Source organism: Auxenochlorella protothecoides (genome assembly GCF_000733215.1).
Source record: "Auxenochlorella protothecoides strain 0710 unplaced genomic scaffold scaffold79, whole genome shotgun sequence".
NCBI classification, from domain to species: Eukaryota; Viridiplantae; Chlorophyta; class Trebouxiophyceae; order Chlorellales; family Chlorellaceae; genus Auxenochlorella; species Auxenochlorella protothecoides.
In genome coordinates, this window is record NW_011934155.1 from 117093 (window position 1) to 133046 (window position 15954).

Genomic DNA, 15954 nt, shown 5'->3' on the forward strand with positions numbered 1-15954 from the left:
GCGTCGACGGTGTTCCTGTGTCGGCCCAAGCGGCGGTGGGGGCTACAGCCCTCCGCACGCGCTTCAACCGAGGATCTCAAACCGCGGCGCACCCGGATCGTCTGGAGGCTTGTCGGACAGGTGGCACAGCAGCGCGGAGATGGTGCTGCTGTCCAGCAGGCCAGACAGGGCGGCGTCCGTGGAGCCCGGATGCGGGGTGGGCATGGACGTCTGCAGCTGCAATGCATGGATGGCACGGTTTGAGGCCGGGGTTGGCATGCACGCCAGGGGCAAAAGGAGCACGGCGGCCAGCCAATGAGGGGCAAGGCCGCGCCCGCCGTTGCGCACGCAACGGCGCCGGCATCCCCGACGAGCTCGCACCGCCCAACTCCTGGCCACCCCACTCACCGACGAGGGCAGTGCTCCGCCGTCGGCGTGCATGGCGCCGTACTCCCCCCGACCACCCACTCGCCCATACGGTGATGGCGCCCTCTGCCCCGGCCCCTCCGCCGGGATCGGCGCCCTGGCCCAGGCGTGCTGCTGCCCCTGCTGCACCGCCCCGTACTGGGCCGCGGGGGCCAGGCAGGTCTGGAAGCGCTCCGCCGCGCCCCAGCTCTGGGCGCCGGGCAGGGTCGACCCGCTGCCGCCGCTGCCGCCGCTGGCACGCGGCCCTGGGCGCTGGTATGTAGCCGCCAGGGCGGTGGAGTGCAGGGTGGGGGCGCCCGGCTCCAGCTTCATCACCGCGCCCTGTCCGGGCGTGGGGACCGGGTAGCTAGACGCCGTGGGGCCAGGTGACTGGTACCCATCCCCCAGGACCATGCCATAGAGCTGCACGATGCAGCGCTTGGCCACGGCCAGCTCCTGCGAATGTGTGACGTTGGTGTGTGTGGGGGGGGGGGTGAGGGGTGTGCGCCCATCCCTCAAACCTTGCGTCCCTGCACTGAAACGTGCGGGAGGGACCCTGCAGCGTGCCTGCAACCCCGATCAACCCCGGTCCCTGCAGCTGGGCAGGGTCGGCCATGGCCCGATGGGTCTGTGCCACACCGCCTCAGGCGCCCGCATGGGCTCACAGACGTCGCATGGCAGCAGCCTCCATCCAGCGCCCTGCCTCCAACCACCCCCTTCTCCCCTTTTCCCCCGCCTCGCGCACCTCCTTCACGTCCAGCAGCTCCAGCGCCAGCATGTTGACGTCCTGCGGGCCGTGGCCGGGCCGCAGCGGGCGCTGGCCGTGGGTGAGGGGGCCGCCACCCAGCTCGAACGCCTGGCCGTACGCCACCGCGCCGGGCGGGGTGCGGGTGGCCGCCTGCCCGGAGAGCGTGCGCAGCAGGCGGGGCGGGAGCCCGGGGCCCGGGCCCGACGACGGGCCCACGCCATCCCCGCCGCGGGAGCCCGGGGAGTGGGTGCGGGGGGGCTGGAAGGCGCCCAGCCCCGCGTCCAGCACTGGAGGGGTGGGGGTGGGGGTCTTGCTCGACACGTCGCCCCCAAACCTGTCCTGCTGGGGTTGGGAGTGGGGGACACAGGTCACCGTTCCGGGTCTGAGCTCTATCCGACATGGGCCACGCCGGCACCGAGGGCGCCATCTGTGCCACCCACCGCGCCCTCACCAGCGGTGTGCCGGTCCGGGTGCAGTGCCGCTTGGTGTCCGGCGCCTTTTGCTCCTCGTCCTCCTGCAGGGGAGTAGGGTGTGTCGCTGTCCTGGGATGGTGGCGTCGCACTGCAAGCCGTTCCACCCCCCGGGCCGCCAGGCAGGGGCGCTGGGCATCCAGGTGGGCGCCTCGCCGCCCTCCTCGACCTCGTCTCCCGCTCCCGCAACCCCACCTGGAACATGAACATGTACTTTGATGCCGAGGCCTCGATGGTGCGGGGTCCGTGGAAAAGGGGGGGTTGGACCCTGCAGATGGGGCGACGTGGTACTGGAGACGGGGGGCATGCCCAGACAGCTAGCAGGACGGATGCTCAGAGCGCGCAGCCGCCTGATCCCCTGCCCTGCTGCCCGCCGGTGACTCACGATTCCTTGGCTAGCTCAGCATCCAGCTCCTCCATGAAGTCGTCGGGGGGTGGTCGAAGCAGGGGGAAGTAAGTAGACTGCTTCATGGCCCTGCAGCGGCGGTGGGAGGGGGGTGTTGTTTGAGGACATGCCTGGAGCAGGACCCGCCGCACGCCGGCACCATATGCCCACACCACACGTGCGCATGCAGTGTGTCCAGAAGGGATTGGGGTTGGGGGCGGGATTGGGCAGCGCGAGCCCCGCCGTAAGCGCTCCAACCCCATGCCACACCTGTGCAAGGCCTTGAAAAGACCCAAGGACCGCAGCATGCTCTTCTGACTCAGGGCATTGTACACGATGGGTATCAGGACGACTCGCAGGTGACCCTGCATGGGGGTTGGGGGGGGGGGTGTACACCAGTGTGAGTCACACAGGCGAGCCTTGCAGTGACGATGTCATGGCGCTGCCAGGGCTCCGGCAAACGCGCGATTCGCCAGCTGGAAGCGTGACGCAACCATGGTCATGTGCATCTGGCTCTCAACAGCAAGTGCCATCCATTCCCTATCCAATCATGTACCAGCTCAATACACATGCGATAAGCACATGAGGTCTCCATCTTCCTACAGATGCCCAGGGAAACCCTCACATGCTGCCACTCTACCACCAAAGTCCCCATTACTGGCAAGATGACAGCTCAAAACGCACCTGGGGGGTGTTCTCTTCACCAAGCTCCTTGCGAACCACAACTTTGACATTGTGAGGGGACTCAAAGGCCCACTGCCAATACAACTGACCGTCCTTCTCCGCCAGTGGACTTTCTGGGGGAACTGGACGACCGGGCGGCACACATCTCAGTGATAGGGAAAGGGCTGGTACCTGGGATCCAAGCCTGCCCAACACCCTCCCTGCTCACAAGTAACGACACGGTGCTTCAGGGAAGCCAGCTTGCGGGAGTAATTCGCCTCCAGCAGGGCCTTCATGTAGATGAGTGGCATGAGCACATCCCCCGTCTCTGGATCCTCCAGCAGCAGGTACCTGTCGGACCCAGTAGCAAGGGATGTGTGGCATCTGGTGACAGTCCCGGGATAGCTACGGCGTGCTGTGTCCGGCGAAGCCTGGAGCTCACCTTTCCGAGTCCGAGACGTGCAGCCATAGGGGGATAACAACATCCAAGCGAATGTTGGCAGGGTTTCCCGAAGTCGAGCCCTCCATGACGGGCTTACGCGACATGGGACAGGAGGTCGCACCGCCTGCATTGGAGGGTGTGACAGCACAACGCTGACCCGGGAGGGGGTATCGCCTGGAAGCCAGCATTACCCCTTGTCATACTGAGAGAGTCCACCTTACGCGCGGGCAAAACTGGAGTGCCCCATTTCATCCATCCAAAGGACTTACAATGGATGGAGTAACCTAATTCATGGCTTTGCCCTTCTATACACGACTGTTGGTGACCCTTTCAGCGGCTCGCTAGGTCCACGCAAATTGCCGCGGCAAGCGGACCAGATGACGCCGCAGCGCACCCAATTGCACAGTTTCTCTTGCCCGGTACCTTGTAATGCCGGTACGTTACGGATAAGCCTCTATTGTGCCAGGCACTCATACAGACAGAGCATTCAGGGAGTGATGAAGTCTCAGATACGGGCTCACCGCTCCTTCCGAACTTTCTTGCATACTGAATTACGTTAGGCACGCGCAACAATCGCCATCAGCGAGCATGTGCTCTGTATGGGCCCTCCAGCACATGGAATTCGACCATTGTGTCTCGAGAATGAGATGGTAGATGGGCAGTCGTGGCTTCCGAAAGTAATGCCGGGAGTGCGCCTGTGCCGGGTGACCGTTCACACGCGCCTCCATCACTTGAATGAAACGATAGTGCCTGTTCAAGGATCGACGCACAGACAGGAAGTACGCCGGAGAACCGGCATCCGCGCTTCTGACAAAAGAGGACAGAACAAGGCGTCCGAAACGCGCCCGTCAATTGTTTCCTCTGTGTGGTCTCATGTCGTACGTCGTGCATGGCCCAACCATCCAGACTTGTACGTCTAGTACGCCTTGCTCGGAGAACACTGTTGGAGCGGAAGAACACCCTGACCTTGAATATTTGTATTCACATCAGGCTCAAGCCTCTACTTGAACGGATGAACAAGGGCCGTCCCAGACCACTTGTTAGAGAGTGAACGGTGAGGGCAGCTAATAAAGCAGCCCTGAGTGTCTCCTCCACAGGGTAAGAATCGTCTAGTGAGTAGGAGTTTATAATACGTGGATGATCATATCGATAAGCGAGGGTCGTGGGCTAAATTTGCAGAATTCGCTTCGCGCGTCAAGGGTACCGGAGGGGCCGCATTGGAAGCAAGTATGCCCACCACATGCTTTGTGGCACATCACAGAAAACCTGGGGATTAATACCAATGAAATTGCGGGTGCTGTGCAATAATGTTATGGTTGCATCCGCCATCGGCTCCATCTGGAAACAGGTTGCGAACGTCCTCGCAGGCCGAAGGACCATACCCTGAGCGCGCCGAACGCCATCTCATACACATGTAAATTTGCTTCAGCGGGTGTTCACATGTAGTTTGTGACGTCGTCATACTGCTCTGAGTGTCACGGACATGTGATCATGACCCTGAAGGACAAGGGGAACAGCTTCTACCAGTCCGGCCAGTGGTCCGAGGCTGAGCGTTTTTACACTGCCGGACTTCGAGAACATGGACTTAGCCCGGAGGCGAAGGTCGTCCTTCTCTGCAACCGGTTCGTAGCGGGTACCTGCCCTGCTCACCGGGGTGCAACACATGCTCTCCTGCCATCCTGGGCCCAACGCTCGCCCACCTCCCAGGATTCTCGTCCCTCTCAGGTCTGCGACGCTGCTGAAGCTCGGACGAGCTGAGGACGCCCTGCAAGATGCCAGACAAGCCTTGAACCTACTACCCAGGTGGGTTGTCCCCTTTTCTCAACGGCAGTCCGAAGGCTGAAAATGAAGCGCCGTCAGCTTCAGACCCACATACCTTCCTGCTTGCACAGGCAAGCCCTGTGCAGCAATCCCCAGTCCATCTGCGCTGCCCCCGCATCCATCCACTGTTCCTCAGGGGCCATGCCAAGTCCAGCTTCCGTGCTGCCCAAGCGCTGGAAGCCATGCAGGACCCACGAGCGGCTGTGGTGTCCCTGAGGGAATGCCTGTCCAGACAGCCTGGCAGCAAACCCGCCAAGGCACTGCTACGACAACTGCAAGCCCAGCTGTCAGTGCAATGCCAGGCACCTGGCGCCGACGTGCTTCGGAGGGCTGCCTGCGTCACCCCCCCAACAGGATGGGACTGGCGCTACACGCCCTCACAGGACGGCTGTTCCCAGAATCTCACGCTCATGCTGCATGGGCTGGGCGACAGCCCAGAGCCCTATGCGTCACTGGCCCAGAGCCTGAAGATCCCCCAGGTGCAGCTCTGGATCATTGCTCAAGGGGAGAGGTTACTTAAAGCTGACAAGGCAGTCAATCTGGGAGGAGCATGGTGGCCAACTGCTTCTTAGCCGAGTAGTCAACGTGCAGGGGTGCGCTGGTTGAAGGAAGCGGCACCGACCTGGGACCGGGATCTCCGCTTGCAACCCCATCTGCACTCTGCATTCCCAGACAGACTTCTTGGCCATCAGGGGACCACTCGCTGTCCCTTTCACGGAGAACGGACGGTGCTGGTATGATGCATTCGACGCCGACTTCGAGATCTTGACGGTGAATTGAGGGAGGGGAGATGGTGAGCCTGTACGGCAGTTTGGACACCGAGATTGAACATGCAGCCTGGCCCTTCAGAGTCCAAGTTCGTGCCCTGCTGATCCCTCCTCTGCAGGCCAGCAGCGCAGGGAAGCAGCGGATTGCTGGCCTGGAGTCTGTGTGCACCTCCCTCCGAGCGCTGATTGTTCAGCACCTGTTTGAGAAAGGTGCTTGGCACCCCAGCCAATGCCACGTGCTCGGCTTTTCTCAGGGTGGCACAGTGGCCCTGGAGCTGACGAGATTCCTTGAGCCGGGGCTCGGTCTAGGGAGCTGTGTTGCGGTTTCGGCTGGCCTCCTTCCGGAGTGGCTGCATGCCCACAGCAAATCCACAGAAGTGCCCAGGGTGGGTCAAATGTTCTGCCGGCAGGCCCGACCAGGCCGTCTAGCTGCAGCTTGGGGCGGTATTTCCCTATCCATTGCAAGCATGCTGGCATGCCTGGGCTTCCTTGTACTTGCCATGTGTTGCTCGGACTTCTCCACCTCCTCGGGCCATCCTCTTTCAGATGTCAACCCACCCCGCCCTTGCACAGGAGCGATCAGAGCAGGGGGAAGGCGTGTCGAGGGTGATGCTTACCTACGATCCCTGTGACCATGTTGTGCCGGAGAGGGAGGTGCTGGCCACAAAGGCCTACCTGGAATCAAGACCTGGACGGTATGAGGTCCAGGCGCGTCCTTTTTCCGGCCGCGGACACAAGTTCTGGGCGAGCAGGGAGGAGGGCCTGGCCATCGTGGAGTTCTGGAGCCAGGCGCTGAGCTGGAGGCCACCTGGCAGTGTGAGCGACGCTGACAGCACCTTCGTGGAGATCAGACCCGGCACCCTCCAAGATTTAGGGCCCAATGCCTGGCACGGGCCCTTGTAGTGGGGGGGTCTTACCTCTGCGCTGCAGGCAAACTGGATTGAATGGCCAGTGGGGACAATGTTGTTGTAGGATGTAAGCCATGTGGTCATTCTGATGGCAAGGAACACTGTACATCCACTTGAAGCCCTGCTGCGGATTCTTCTATGCCTGCATGTGCCTGGATTTCCAACATTTTCGTCTTCGATTGTAATGGAAAGGCCTTGCCTGCAACACTCGCCGAGAAACACTGCATTCGTACGGGTCCTGGACTTGATGTGAGCAATGTGTTGTAGGGTGATGCAGATACCTTGCGTTACGCCAAGATGTTGCATTACGCTCTTCCAATCCGGATGCATCTGAGAGACTCTTCAGATGCTGGTTGTACCTAGTTAGAAGCCTAGGTTTACAACTCTTGGCTGCATCAAGTCAAATGATGACGTGGCTGGCCCCTCCCTACGTCCCCCTCCGCTCCGCCATGCTTCTCCTCCCGATCTGAACATACTGGTGCCCTGTCGTTCGTAATACTTATACAATCTGCGCATATCTGATTCCAGGGGAGGTCCAGCAGGCCTAGCATGCCTGCCTGCAAAGGGCCGGAGTTTGCTCCTCGACCGGAATGAATACCATCCGCGCTGCCCTTCGACACACCCAGCGCACAGCGGTTGTCGATACGACGGGATCTCACAGGTAGGACGAATACATGCCGGAAGCAGGAGGGTGCAGATGTGTTCATGGAATCCGGCATAGTGACGGCACCCAATAATTCCCCCCGACACCCCCATGCTGTCCTCCAGCTACAAGGATGTGCTGGCTGCAGCCATGTGTATGGGAAACTCCCTGCAGCAGACGCTGGGGCTCCCCCAGTACCAGTGCACAGATCCTCATCAGCCACGCGTGGCTATCATGTGTGACCCGGGACGAGACTATGTGGCCGCCACCTGGGCGACCTGGCTGCAAAGAGGCATCGCTGTTCCCCTGTGTCTGGCCCACCCCGACGAGTGCGTCGATGTGACACTTTGCTGCCCAGCGGGAAGGTGGCGCTGGGTCTCCAGGCCAGCCCCCCACCCCTCAAATCCGTGTCTGCGCTGACGCAGGCCCAACTACATGGTTGTGCATGGGATACTCCCACCTCTTGCCACCCCCCTCTCCATGCCCCCTCCGCAGGGAGCTGAAGTACGTCCTGAACGACTCGGGCGCCAGCGCAATCCTGGCCTCTCCAAGCCACTTTGAGCGCATGGCAGACCTGGGGAAGGCCCTGGGGACCACAGTCGTCCCCGTGGGTCGACCACTGACTCATGGGAGCAGGCCTCAGCAAGGGTCACAGGGCCTCAAACACCTGCTGGACAATGTTGCGCCGGAAGATAGTGCGCTCATGATTTACACCAGTGGTACCACTGGCAGGCCCAAAGGTGTGGGGTGCCGCGGGATGGGGTTGGCGGAGATCACCGGGTGACGGATCGCACCCTCTGAGGGCTCCTGCGCATGGCCTGAGTTTGTGTACTGCCTCAGCAAGTTGCACCAGACTCGGGTCATGCTTGTTCTCCCATGGATGGGGTCAGCTCTTGCTTGCAGGGGTGGCTCGTGCGTGCCTACCATGTGGAGACGCCCTCCCATGAGTGTCCTCTTCATGCGTGCAGCCTGATGGTCATGCAGCGGGCTTGCGCTCTCACCCCCCCCCCCCCCGGGCTTCGTCTGTCTTTCCCTCAGGGGTGGTGCACACCCATCGGGGTCTGCACGCTCAGACGAGCGCCCTCATCGATGCCTGGGGGTGGCAGGCCAAGGACCACATACTGCACACCCTCCCCCTGCACCACGTGCATGGCATCGTCGTTGCCATGCTGTGTGGCCTGCAGGCCGGGGCCGCAGTCGAGTTTATGCCGCGCTTCTCGCCATCACGAGTCTGGGAGCGTGTCCAGGTGCGTGTTGCGGTGGGTGCAGGCCTTTGGGCGGAAACCACACGCACATGCATCGAAGGAGCTCCGTGGCGAGAAGTCTGCGAGAGCGGTCTTTTGTCCCGATCTGCGCTGGGATGGGAGGGTGGCTGAGGCGAAGCGAGTTTGCCATGCGTGAGCAGTCATCTGGGGCGCATCCCCGGGGCTGTGAGGGCTCACTCAGTTATGGAGGGGGGCGGTCAGAGCTTGACCCGTGTGAAACAGGTCAGCCCTCCCTCAGCCCCTCAGAGGCGTGCCACGCTGTGCAGCTCTGGGAATCCTGAACAGCACTCCCATGTGCCTGCTTGCAGTCCAGCGCCGACCCGGTCAGCATCTTCATGGGGGTGCCCACCATGTATGCGTTCCTCATCAATGCCTACGAGGGCGCCCCGGCCACGAGCCAGGGGGGAATGCGCGAAGCAGCCCGGAGACTGCGCCTGTGGACCTGTGGGTCTGCGGCGTGCCCCAAGCCCACCCTCGCGGCCTGGGCAGAGATATCAGGTGGGGGCGCGCGCTGTGGTGGTGGCAGTTGAAGGCACACGAGCCAGGTGCCTCAGGCTCCATGCGCGGACCAATGTATTCATGGGCGCCTCGGACTCCACCACCACACCAGGAGCCACACCCTTGGAGCGGTACGGCATGACGGAGACGGGGATGATCCTGGGCAACCCCCTGTGCGGCGAGCGGCGAGTCGGGACGGTGGGCCTTCCCTTCCCCGCCCTTGGTGTCAGACTGGTCGACCAGGACAACAAAGGTGTGGGGGTGCCTTTGTGCGGAGGGCCGCTGGGCGCGCGCTCGCTGCTCACCGAGGGCATGGCAGCACCAGCGCGCTTTTGCTGCTGCCGGATGGCTCTGCGCTTGCTGCCTGGCTCGCGGAAACCCTGTGCACGGTGCATCGCTTGGGCTGGGGTTATGGGCGAGCATGTGCTCTGGGCGATCCACAGCGACCCACCGCCATTGCCTCGCCCCATACAGTTGGGAAGGAGGGCGAAATCCGCGTGAGGGGTGCGCAGCTGTTCAAGGAGTACTGGCGCAACCCTGAGGCCACCAGGGATGCCTACGATGATGAGGGCTACTTTCAAACTGGTGAGCTTGGAAGGGCGCCCAATGGACAAGGCTGTGCATATGCTGACTTGCCACAGAGCTGTCGGTGAGTAGGGTCGTCTCGAAAGCTCTGGGTCCACGCCTGCATGGCGCAGGCGACCAGGCGGTCGTGGAGGGCGACCCGCCGTACTACAGGATGCTGGGGCGAAGCAGCGTGGACATCATCAAGCATGGCGGGTATAAGGTGAGTCCGGCGCCGGAAGCTTCACGGAGCAGCAGGGTGGGATCCGGTGGTGCAGGCGGACGATGTGGCACTGAGGCCTACCACCAGGCTCTGCCCCTCCATGCCCTGTAATGCAGTGCCGCACGATTGCAGTTGCTGCTTCCCCACTCAGACGAGGCTGCTCGCTGTACATCAGCACAGGTCCCTCACCCGAGCAGTTTGCTGGCACATCTCAAACATCCCCCCAACCCCACTCTCACTCCTGACTCAACCCATGTGCAGATATCCGCTCTAGACATCGAGGGCAAGCTGCTGGCGCTCCCCGGCATCCAGGAGTGTGCCGTGCTGGGGCTGCCCGATGACACCTATGGCGAGGTCATCGCCGCAGTCCTTGCCCTGGACGGCGATGTCAAGGAGCTGACCCTGGCTGACCTGCGTGCCAGGGCAGCTCCCCACCTCCCCGCCTACCAGCTTCCCAGCCGGATGTGCATCCTGCCAGCCCTCCCTCGCAATGCTCTGGGCAAGGTGAATAAGAAGGCGCTGCGGGCACTGTGCTTTCCTGAACAGGTGAAGCAGTGATCAGGCCAGACATGGATTGGTAATGTTCTTACAATCTGAAGACCAAATCAGCACTCTTGGAAAATAAATCACCACACGTAAAGATAAGCTCAGCGGGCTTGGATAACAAGGGACGCGTCTGGAGTCTACCTGAGTTCTTGAAAAACAACCGCGTGGCTGTTGGGGATGGGTGTGCATGCTGTCCAGCAATGCAGGCCGGTGCGGAGCGCCAGCATGAAAAACAAGGGAACAGGGCAAATGCAACACAAAGGTTCGATGAGCATGTGTGAAGGACGGTGGAAAATGGGGGTACAGTATTGCGTACTCTGAGCATTTCACAAGTAGTCGATGCTGTTCAGTGAAGGCTTGACAGTGAGGCAGGTGTGCAGCTGAAATGGACAATTGGCTGCATGCTCGACTGATGAGGGGCATGGACCATAAGGAGGCCATGCTGGCTTGCTGACGGGTGTCGCCTCCATCCAGTGCCGTGTGGATGAAGGAATAAGGGTTGTTACCAGGAGTGGGGCGCCATCCTCTGAGCAGTGTCTCAGAACCAGGCTGCCCGGGCATGACGCTCATCGGGGGTTGGTGCCAGGCAGCTAAGCGCCATGCACCGCGCCCAGGAACCCGCCCTCGTCACGATATCTCTTGAGGGACCTCCTGGGCATGGGGCGGCCGGGGTGGGCCTGCACGTTGGGGAGCAGCACACCGAGCAGGGAGGGGAAGGGAATGCTTTAGCAAATGCTTGCCCATCCATCGCCACACCCTTGCAGCACCGCACAGGCTGACATGGGTCACCACGCCATCCCAACAGAGCCTGCAGAACGCCGGGTTTTGCTCAACACATCCGGGGCATGCCAGGCCCACCAGGCCTCACCATCGTGTGGCAGCACCCCGCGCAGGCGCTGCGCAGGGCGTGGACCTCGGCGCTCAGCTCCAGGTCCGCCTTGAGGAGCACCTGCACCACCCTCTGCAGCTGTTGGTACCCGCGCTCCATGACGCTCAAGCGCAGGGCCAGGCCGTCCAGGCACCAGCCGCTCTGCGCCTCGCAGCCCCGGGCGGCTGGGCGGCAGCCGCCCCCGCTCCCCGCCCCTGAGTCCACGGGCCCCTGCCCCCCCCCGCCCACGCTGGGTGGCCGGAGCGGGCAGGGGCCCGCCGAGGGCTGCACCGCACGGGGCGGCGACGCCACGGCCGCCGCCGAGGCCGAAGACGCGCTCTGCTGCGGCGCGGCCGGGGGTGGGATGGCAGAGCCGGGCGGCGGCGCCACGTCCAGGCCGGTGGATGCCAGCAGCTGCAGCAGCAGCCCCTGCACGGCGCCGAAGACCTCGGTGCCCCCCGCCCCGTCGTCGTGTGCGTCCGCCATCCGGCCTTGGGGGCCGGCCTCCTGGCCCACAAGGCGCCCGCCGTCGTCACGAGGCATCAGGCCCTGCGCAGCGATCTGCGCCCTGGCGCGGCGGATGAGGACTGGGGGCCGCGGGGAGGGGGGCCCCGCCGGGTCGAGGTGGGACGGCCAGGCGCGGCGGAGGGCCGAGCCCGTCGCCCTGGGCGTGCCCATGTGCCCGGCGCGCGGGGTGCTCTCCGGGCTGAGGCGGGGGTGGAGGGCCTTTGGGGGGCGCGGCGCCTCGGGGGGGGGCGGCGCCTCCGGGGGGTGCGGCGCGACGTCCCGCTCCAGATCCTTGTGCACGGCACTCCACGGCACCTGCCACGTGTGCATGTGGAGGTCGGTGAGTCTGTGTGATTGGACGCGTCCAGGCGGAGCTCAGACATCAGCCCATGCCCCGCCCCGCCACCCACGCCCTTCCGGGGCTCATCGTGGCAAGAACTCACCAGCGTCCACGCGTCCGCCTCGGCCTGGGGGTCTGCCCCCGCCTGCTGATGACACAGGGGGCTGCAGTCCAGGGACCCGCGCCCCGGCTGCTCCATGGCCTCCAGCAGGCCGGCGTCCCCGTCTTCCACCTCCGTCGGGCCCTGCCCCGGGCAGCCGTGATTCAGCTCCCGCAGCGCCCGGAGCGCTGCGGGAGGGGTGCCGTCGCTGCCGCCCCTTGTGGGAGGGAACGCGCCGTCTGCGTGGGCGAGGGGACCTGCACCTGTCAGTCTGGGCGGGCGATGCCGCGCCGGGGCCCTGACCCCACCGCCTCGGGGCGGCCGCACCCCCGCATTCTCAGCCACCAGACGCAGGATGCCCTCCCCGCGCGGGGCGCCCTCCAGAGTCACTCGCCTGGGAAGCAGGAGGCGGCCCAGGACCCCAGGCTCTGGAGTGCCTTCCCGGGCTCAAACACGCGCAGCGTGGTCCGCCACTTCTTTCGATGTGCCAGGCCTGGTGGTGGGGAGCGGAAGCGGCAGCGGGTGGGGGTGGGGTGGGGTGGGGGGTGGCGACGCATGCCCACGCTCAACATTAAAAACCCAGGACTGGGTGCCCGCCGCGTGCCCCCAAACCACGGCACACCGCCGCACCGCAATGCGACTCAAAGCCGTTGGGCGTGAAGATGCTCCCACCCCTGGAGTTGGGGGCCAGGGGCTTCTCGGCACAACATGAGGCAGCACACTGGACGAACAGACGGCTGGAACTGTAGCGATGGGTTGACTCGTCGCCGTAGTGCAGCAGGATACCTGGCAATTGAGTTTGGGGGGTTGAGGCTGGGCGTGGCTTTGCTTCGGCTCAGGAGGGGGGATCGCACTCCGCGTGTCGGCCGGTTCGTGGAGCCGGATGTTCCACCGTCCAAGATATCTTCCGTACCATGTTTGTCACCACAAACCACGGCCGCGAGCTTAAAATAGCCTATGCTCTCCAACCCATCCTTCATGACGCGTTCAGGGCTGGTGGAGCCGGGGCGCTGCCCGCCCGACACGAGGTGAAGGCGAGGGACCGGTGAGAGGGGTCCGACACTCCGGACAGCGCTCGACTGGTTTTAGGCTCGGAAATAGAAAAAGGGGGGAAATTAAAACGCAACGGACTATTTACAGGTGCACAGCGCCCGACTCGGAATTAATTCTACCGCAAACCACCGTGCGCGCGAGCACCGGAGGGACCTTCTTCCTTAACTTGGACCCGCCGAGAAAATTAACTGAGTCCCTCGTCCGCGGAGACCTTGTGTTGCTGCATTGTTTATTAAGGAACACAAGAGGGGAATGTGGTGTCTTTGGGCCAGTGGAGGTTTAAAGCCCGCAAGTTTCGTCGCCCGTGCTGGCAGGACCACGGAAACCAGGAATAGGTGGAGTGAGCGCACCTTCCGGTGGAAACCCTGCAGAGATGGACAAATGTTATTGGTCGTAAACCAGAATGCCCGTCATTGAGTCTCACTATGATAATGCTGATATGTTATGAAATTAAGGTCCTTGCGCCTGGTCGGGAAGGTGCACAGGTCCCTGCGGACGCAGTGTCGCACGCAGGCGCGGCAGGCAAGTCCCAAGGCTCTCGGGCAGTATTACACGTCCTTTTCCACCGTAGGGCGCGATAATGATACACTAGAGGTGAAAATGGGGACGTCTCGACATCACATCTGTGTACCTCTAGGGATCTGTTTTGCTTAGGCAAACAGATCCCTACCGGGCTTGCGCCGGTTGCACAGCTGCTTCCCGCAAGCGGGATCTGACTGGCGCAGTTGGTTGCCTCGATCGGCGAACCAGAGGGGGTGGGGGGGGGGAGGGCGGGAGAAGACGATACAGGGGGTCCACCAAAAGCTGTGGGACGAAGTGCATTCGCAAAAAAGCACTTGGTCAGCATGAGCATGTTGGCCGCTCCGTTCACGTCGCGGTTGACAACATGGACTTTGCAGCCTCTGTTCGTGCACCGCTTGGTGTCCCACACGTCCACCAGCTTCTCCACGCCGTTGCGGACCCGCACGTACTGGTGGGCGTGCAGGGTGGCGTGACAGGCGCAACACAGCTTTGATGACCTGTGTTCGTCCATCACCACCACCCTGCACACCCGCCGCAGGCGCCGCAAGAAGCGTATCCAGGGCCCAGGCGGAGTCCCCCGCATGATGCCCCCCCGGTCCTGGGCCGACCAGTTGCCCACGCCGACGATGGTAGTCATGCCGGGGGGGGCGCGGAACTGCTCTGTCAGCTGGTTGATGGCCCGCTCCCTGCCGACGTAGGCCTGGTGGCGCACCTTCCGAAACGGCTTCTGGTGCATGTGCCAGGCCAGGCCCTGTCGCAAGGTGGGGACGATCCCTCGGATCAGTCACTCTCCCGGGAAAAGTCCCTGTTCGAGGCGATGGGCACCGTTCACTTGGCAAAGCTTCACGAGACCCACTGTGAGCCATGATTCGTCGGAATCCAGGGTGTGGACCTTGTCTGTGTTCGGGTGCTGTCTCGTCGCGCTCGTCAGGTCTCTGCGAGACCCGGCTGGAGCACGTATACCCTTGATATGGGATTGACTTTGGGCAAGAATGTCCTTTCTCCAGGGAAGCAATATCCAATTGCAACCTTGACAGGTCTGGACGTTTCGCCATTCTGAGGAGCGCCATGCTGGAATCATATACTTGGCGGATTCCAACATTTGGGCCTGCTTGGCTGTCTCTCGCGGCCTGGAGGTAGGAATCGTCTCGCGCACCTGGGTCCTGCTCGCTGTGCAACCAAAGCCGTCGCACTGAAGCAAGCGCTCATCACAGCAGTATCGATGCAAGGATTCGGTGGTGTTCCCCCTGCATGGCCTTGGGAATCGGATAATGCATTCCTTGACCCTGGACTGTGATCGTGCAGGGCACACCTGTACACCCGCTGGAACCAGGAGGGATCTGTTTTGCTTAGAGAAACAGATCCCTACCGGGCTTGCGCCGGTTGCACAGCTGCTTCCCGCGGACGGGATCTGACTGGCGCAGTTGGTTGCCTCTAATGGCGAACCAGAGGGGGTGGGAGGAAAGGAAGGGGAAGCAAGGGGTCCACCAAAAGCTGTGGGACGAAGTGCATTCGCTAAAAAATCTTTGTCAGCATCAGCATGTTGGCCGCTCCGTTCACGTCGCGGTTGACAACATGGACTTTGCAGCCTCTGTTCGTGCACCGCTTGGTGTCCCACACGTCCACCAGCTTCTCCACGCCGTTGCGGACCCGCACGTACTGGTGGGCGTGCAGGGTGGCGTGACAGGCGCAGCACAGTTTGGAAGTCCTGTGCTCGTCAACCACCACCACCCTGCACACCCGCCGCAGGCGCCGCAAGAAGCGTATCCAGGGCCCAGGCGGAGTCCCCCGCATGATGCCCCCCCGGTCCTGGGCCGACCAGTTGCCCACGCCGACGATGGTAGTCATGCCGGGGGGGGCGCGGAACTGCTCTGTCAGCTGGTTGATGGCCCGCTCCCTGCCGACGTAGGCCTGGTGGCGCACCTTCCGAAACGGCTTCTGGTGCATGTGCCAGGCCAGGCCCTGTCGCAAGGTGGGGACGATCCCTCGGATCAGTCACTCTCCCGGGAAAAGTCCCTGTTCGAGGCGATGGGCACCGTTCACTTGGCAAAGCTTCACGAGACCCACTGTGAGCCATGATTCGTCGGAATCCAGGGTGTGGACCTTGTCTGTGTTCGGGTGCTGTCTCGTCGCGCTCGTCAGGTCTCTGCGAGACCCGGCTGGAGCACGTATACCCTTGATATGGGATTGACTTTGGGCAAGAATGTCCTTTCTCCAGGGAAGCAATATCCAATTGC

At 62.7% G+C, this 15954-nt stretch overlaps 7 protein-coding genes across 7 annotated transcripts; 3 read left to right on the top strand and 4 right to left on the bottom strand.

Annotated features, from left to right (window-relative positions):
• Positions 1-63: 63 nt before the first annotated feature.
• Positions 64-3178, bottom strand: F751_6025 (hypothetical protein; the record flags this gene model as incomplete). The annotated part of the gene is made up of 11 exons (XM_011398041.1): positions 64-216; positions 388-840; positions 1130-1282; positions 1349-1471; positions 1584-1646; positions 1798-1870; positions 1988-2077; positions 2258-2352; positions 2672-2793; positions 2880-3001; positions 3093-3178. 11 exons carry the CDS (start codon positions 3176-3178, stop codon positions 64-66), a joined length of 1533 nt encoding a protein of 510 aa, XP_011396343.1.
• Positions 3179-4755: 1577 nt separating this feature from the next.
• Positions 4756-6583, top strand: F751_6026 (hypothetical protein; the record flags this gene model as incomplete). Its single annotated transcript, XM_011398042.1, has 4 exons — positions 4756-4895; positions 5050-5392; positions 5586-5684; positions 6254-6583. 4 exons carry the CDS (start codon positions 4756-4758, stop codon positions 6581-6583), a joined length of 912 nt encoding a protein of 303 aa, XP_011396344.1.
• An 882-nt stretch (positions 6584-7465) lies between these two features.
• Positions 7466-10339, top strand: F751_6027 (Acyl-CoA synthetase family member 3, mitochondrial; the record flags this gene model as incomplete). The annotated part of the gene is made up of 8 exons (XM_011398043.1): positions 7466-7560; positions 7727-7842; positions 8270-8478; positions 8805-8994; positions 9107-9247; positions 9469-9579; positions 9693-9781; positions 10043-10339. The coding sequence occupies 8 exons, from the start codon at positions 7466-7468 to the stop codon at positions 10337-10339; spliced, it is 1248 nt and encodes a 415-aa protein (XP_011396345.1).
• F751_6028 (hypothetical protein) lies at positions 10340-10897 on the bottom strand (the record flags this gene model as incomplete). The annotated part of the gene is made up of 1 exon (XM_011398044.1): positions 10340-10897. One exon carries the CDS (start codon positions 10895-10897, stop codon positions 10340-10342), a length of 558 nt encoding a protein of 185 aa, XP_011396346.1.
• Positions 10898-10917: 20 nt separating this feature from the next.
• On the bottom strand, positions 10918-14453 carry F751_6029 (hypothetical protein; the record flags this gene model as incomplete). The annotated part of the gene is made up of 7 exons (XM_011398045.1): positions 10918-11004; positions 11196-11357; positions 11445-11756; positions 12146-12359; positions 12563-12635; positions 12773-12928; positions 13994-14453. 7 exons carry the CDS (start codon positions 14451-14453, stop codon positions 10918-10920), a joined length of 1464 nt encoding a protein of 487 aa, XP_011396347.1.
• Positions 13621-13776, top strand: F751_6030 (hypothetical protein; the record flags this gene model as incomplete). The annotated part of the gene is made up of 1 exon (XM_011398046.1): positions 13621-13776. The coding sequence occupies one exon, from the start codon at positions 13621-13623 to the stop codon at positions 13774-13776; it is 156 nt and encodes a 51-aa protein (XP_011396348.1).
• A 779-nt stretch (positions 14454-15232) lies between the features above and the next one.
• Positions 15233-15664, bottom strand: F751_6031 (hypothetical protein; the record flags this gene model as incomplete). The annotated part of the gene is made up of 1 exon (XM_011398047.1): positions 15233-15664. One exon carries the CDS (start codon positions 15662-15664, stop codon positions 15233-15235), a length of 432 nt encoding a protein of 143 aa, XP_011396349.1.
• Between the last annotated feature and the right edge of the window lie 290 nt (positions 15665-15954).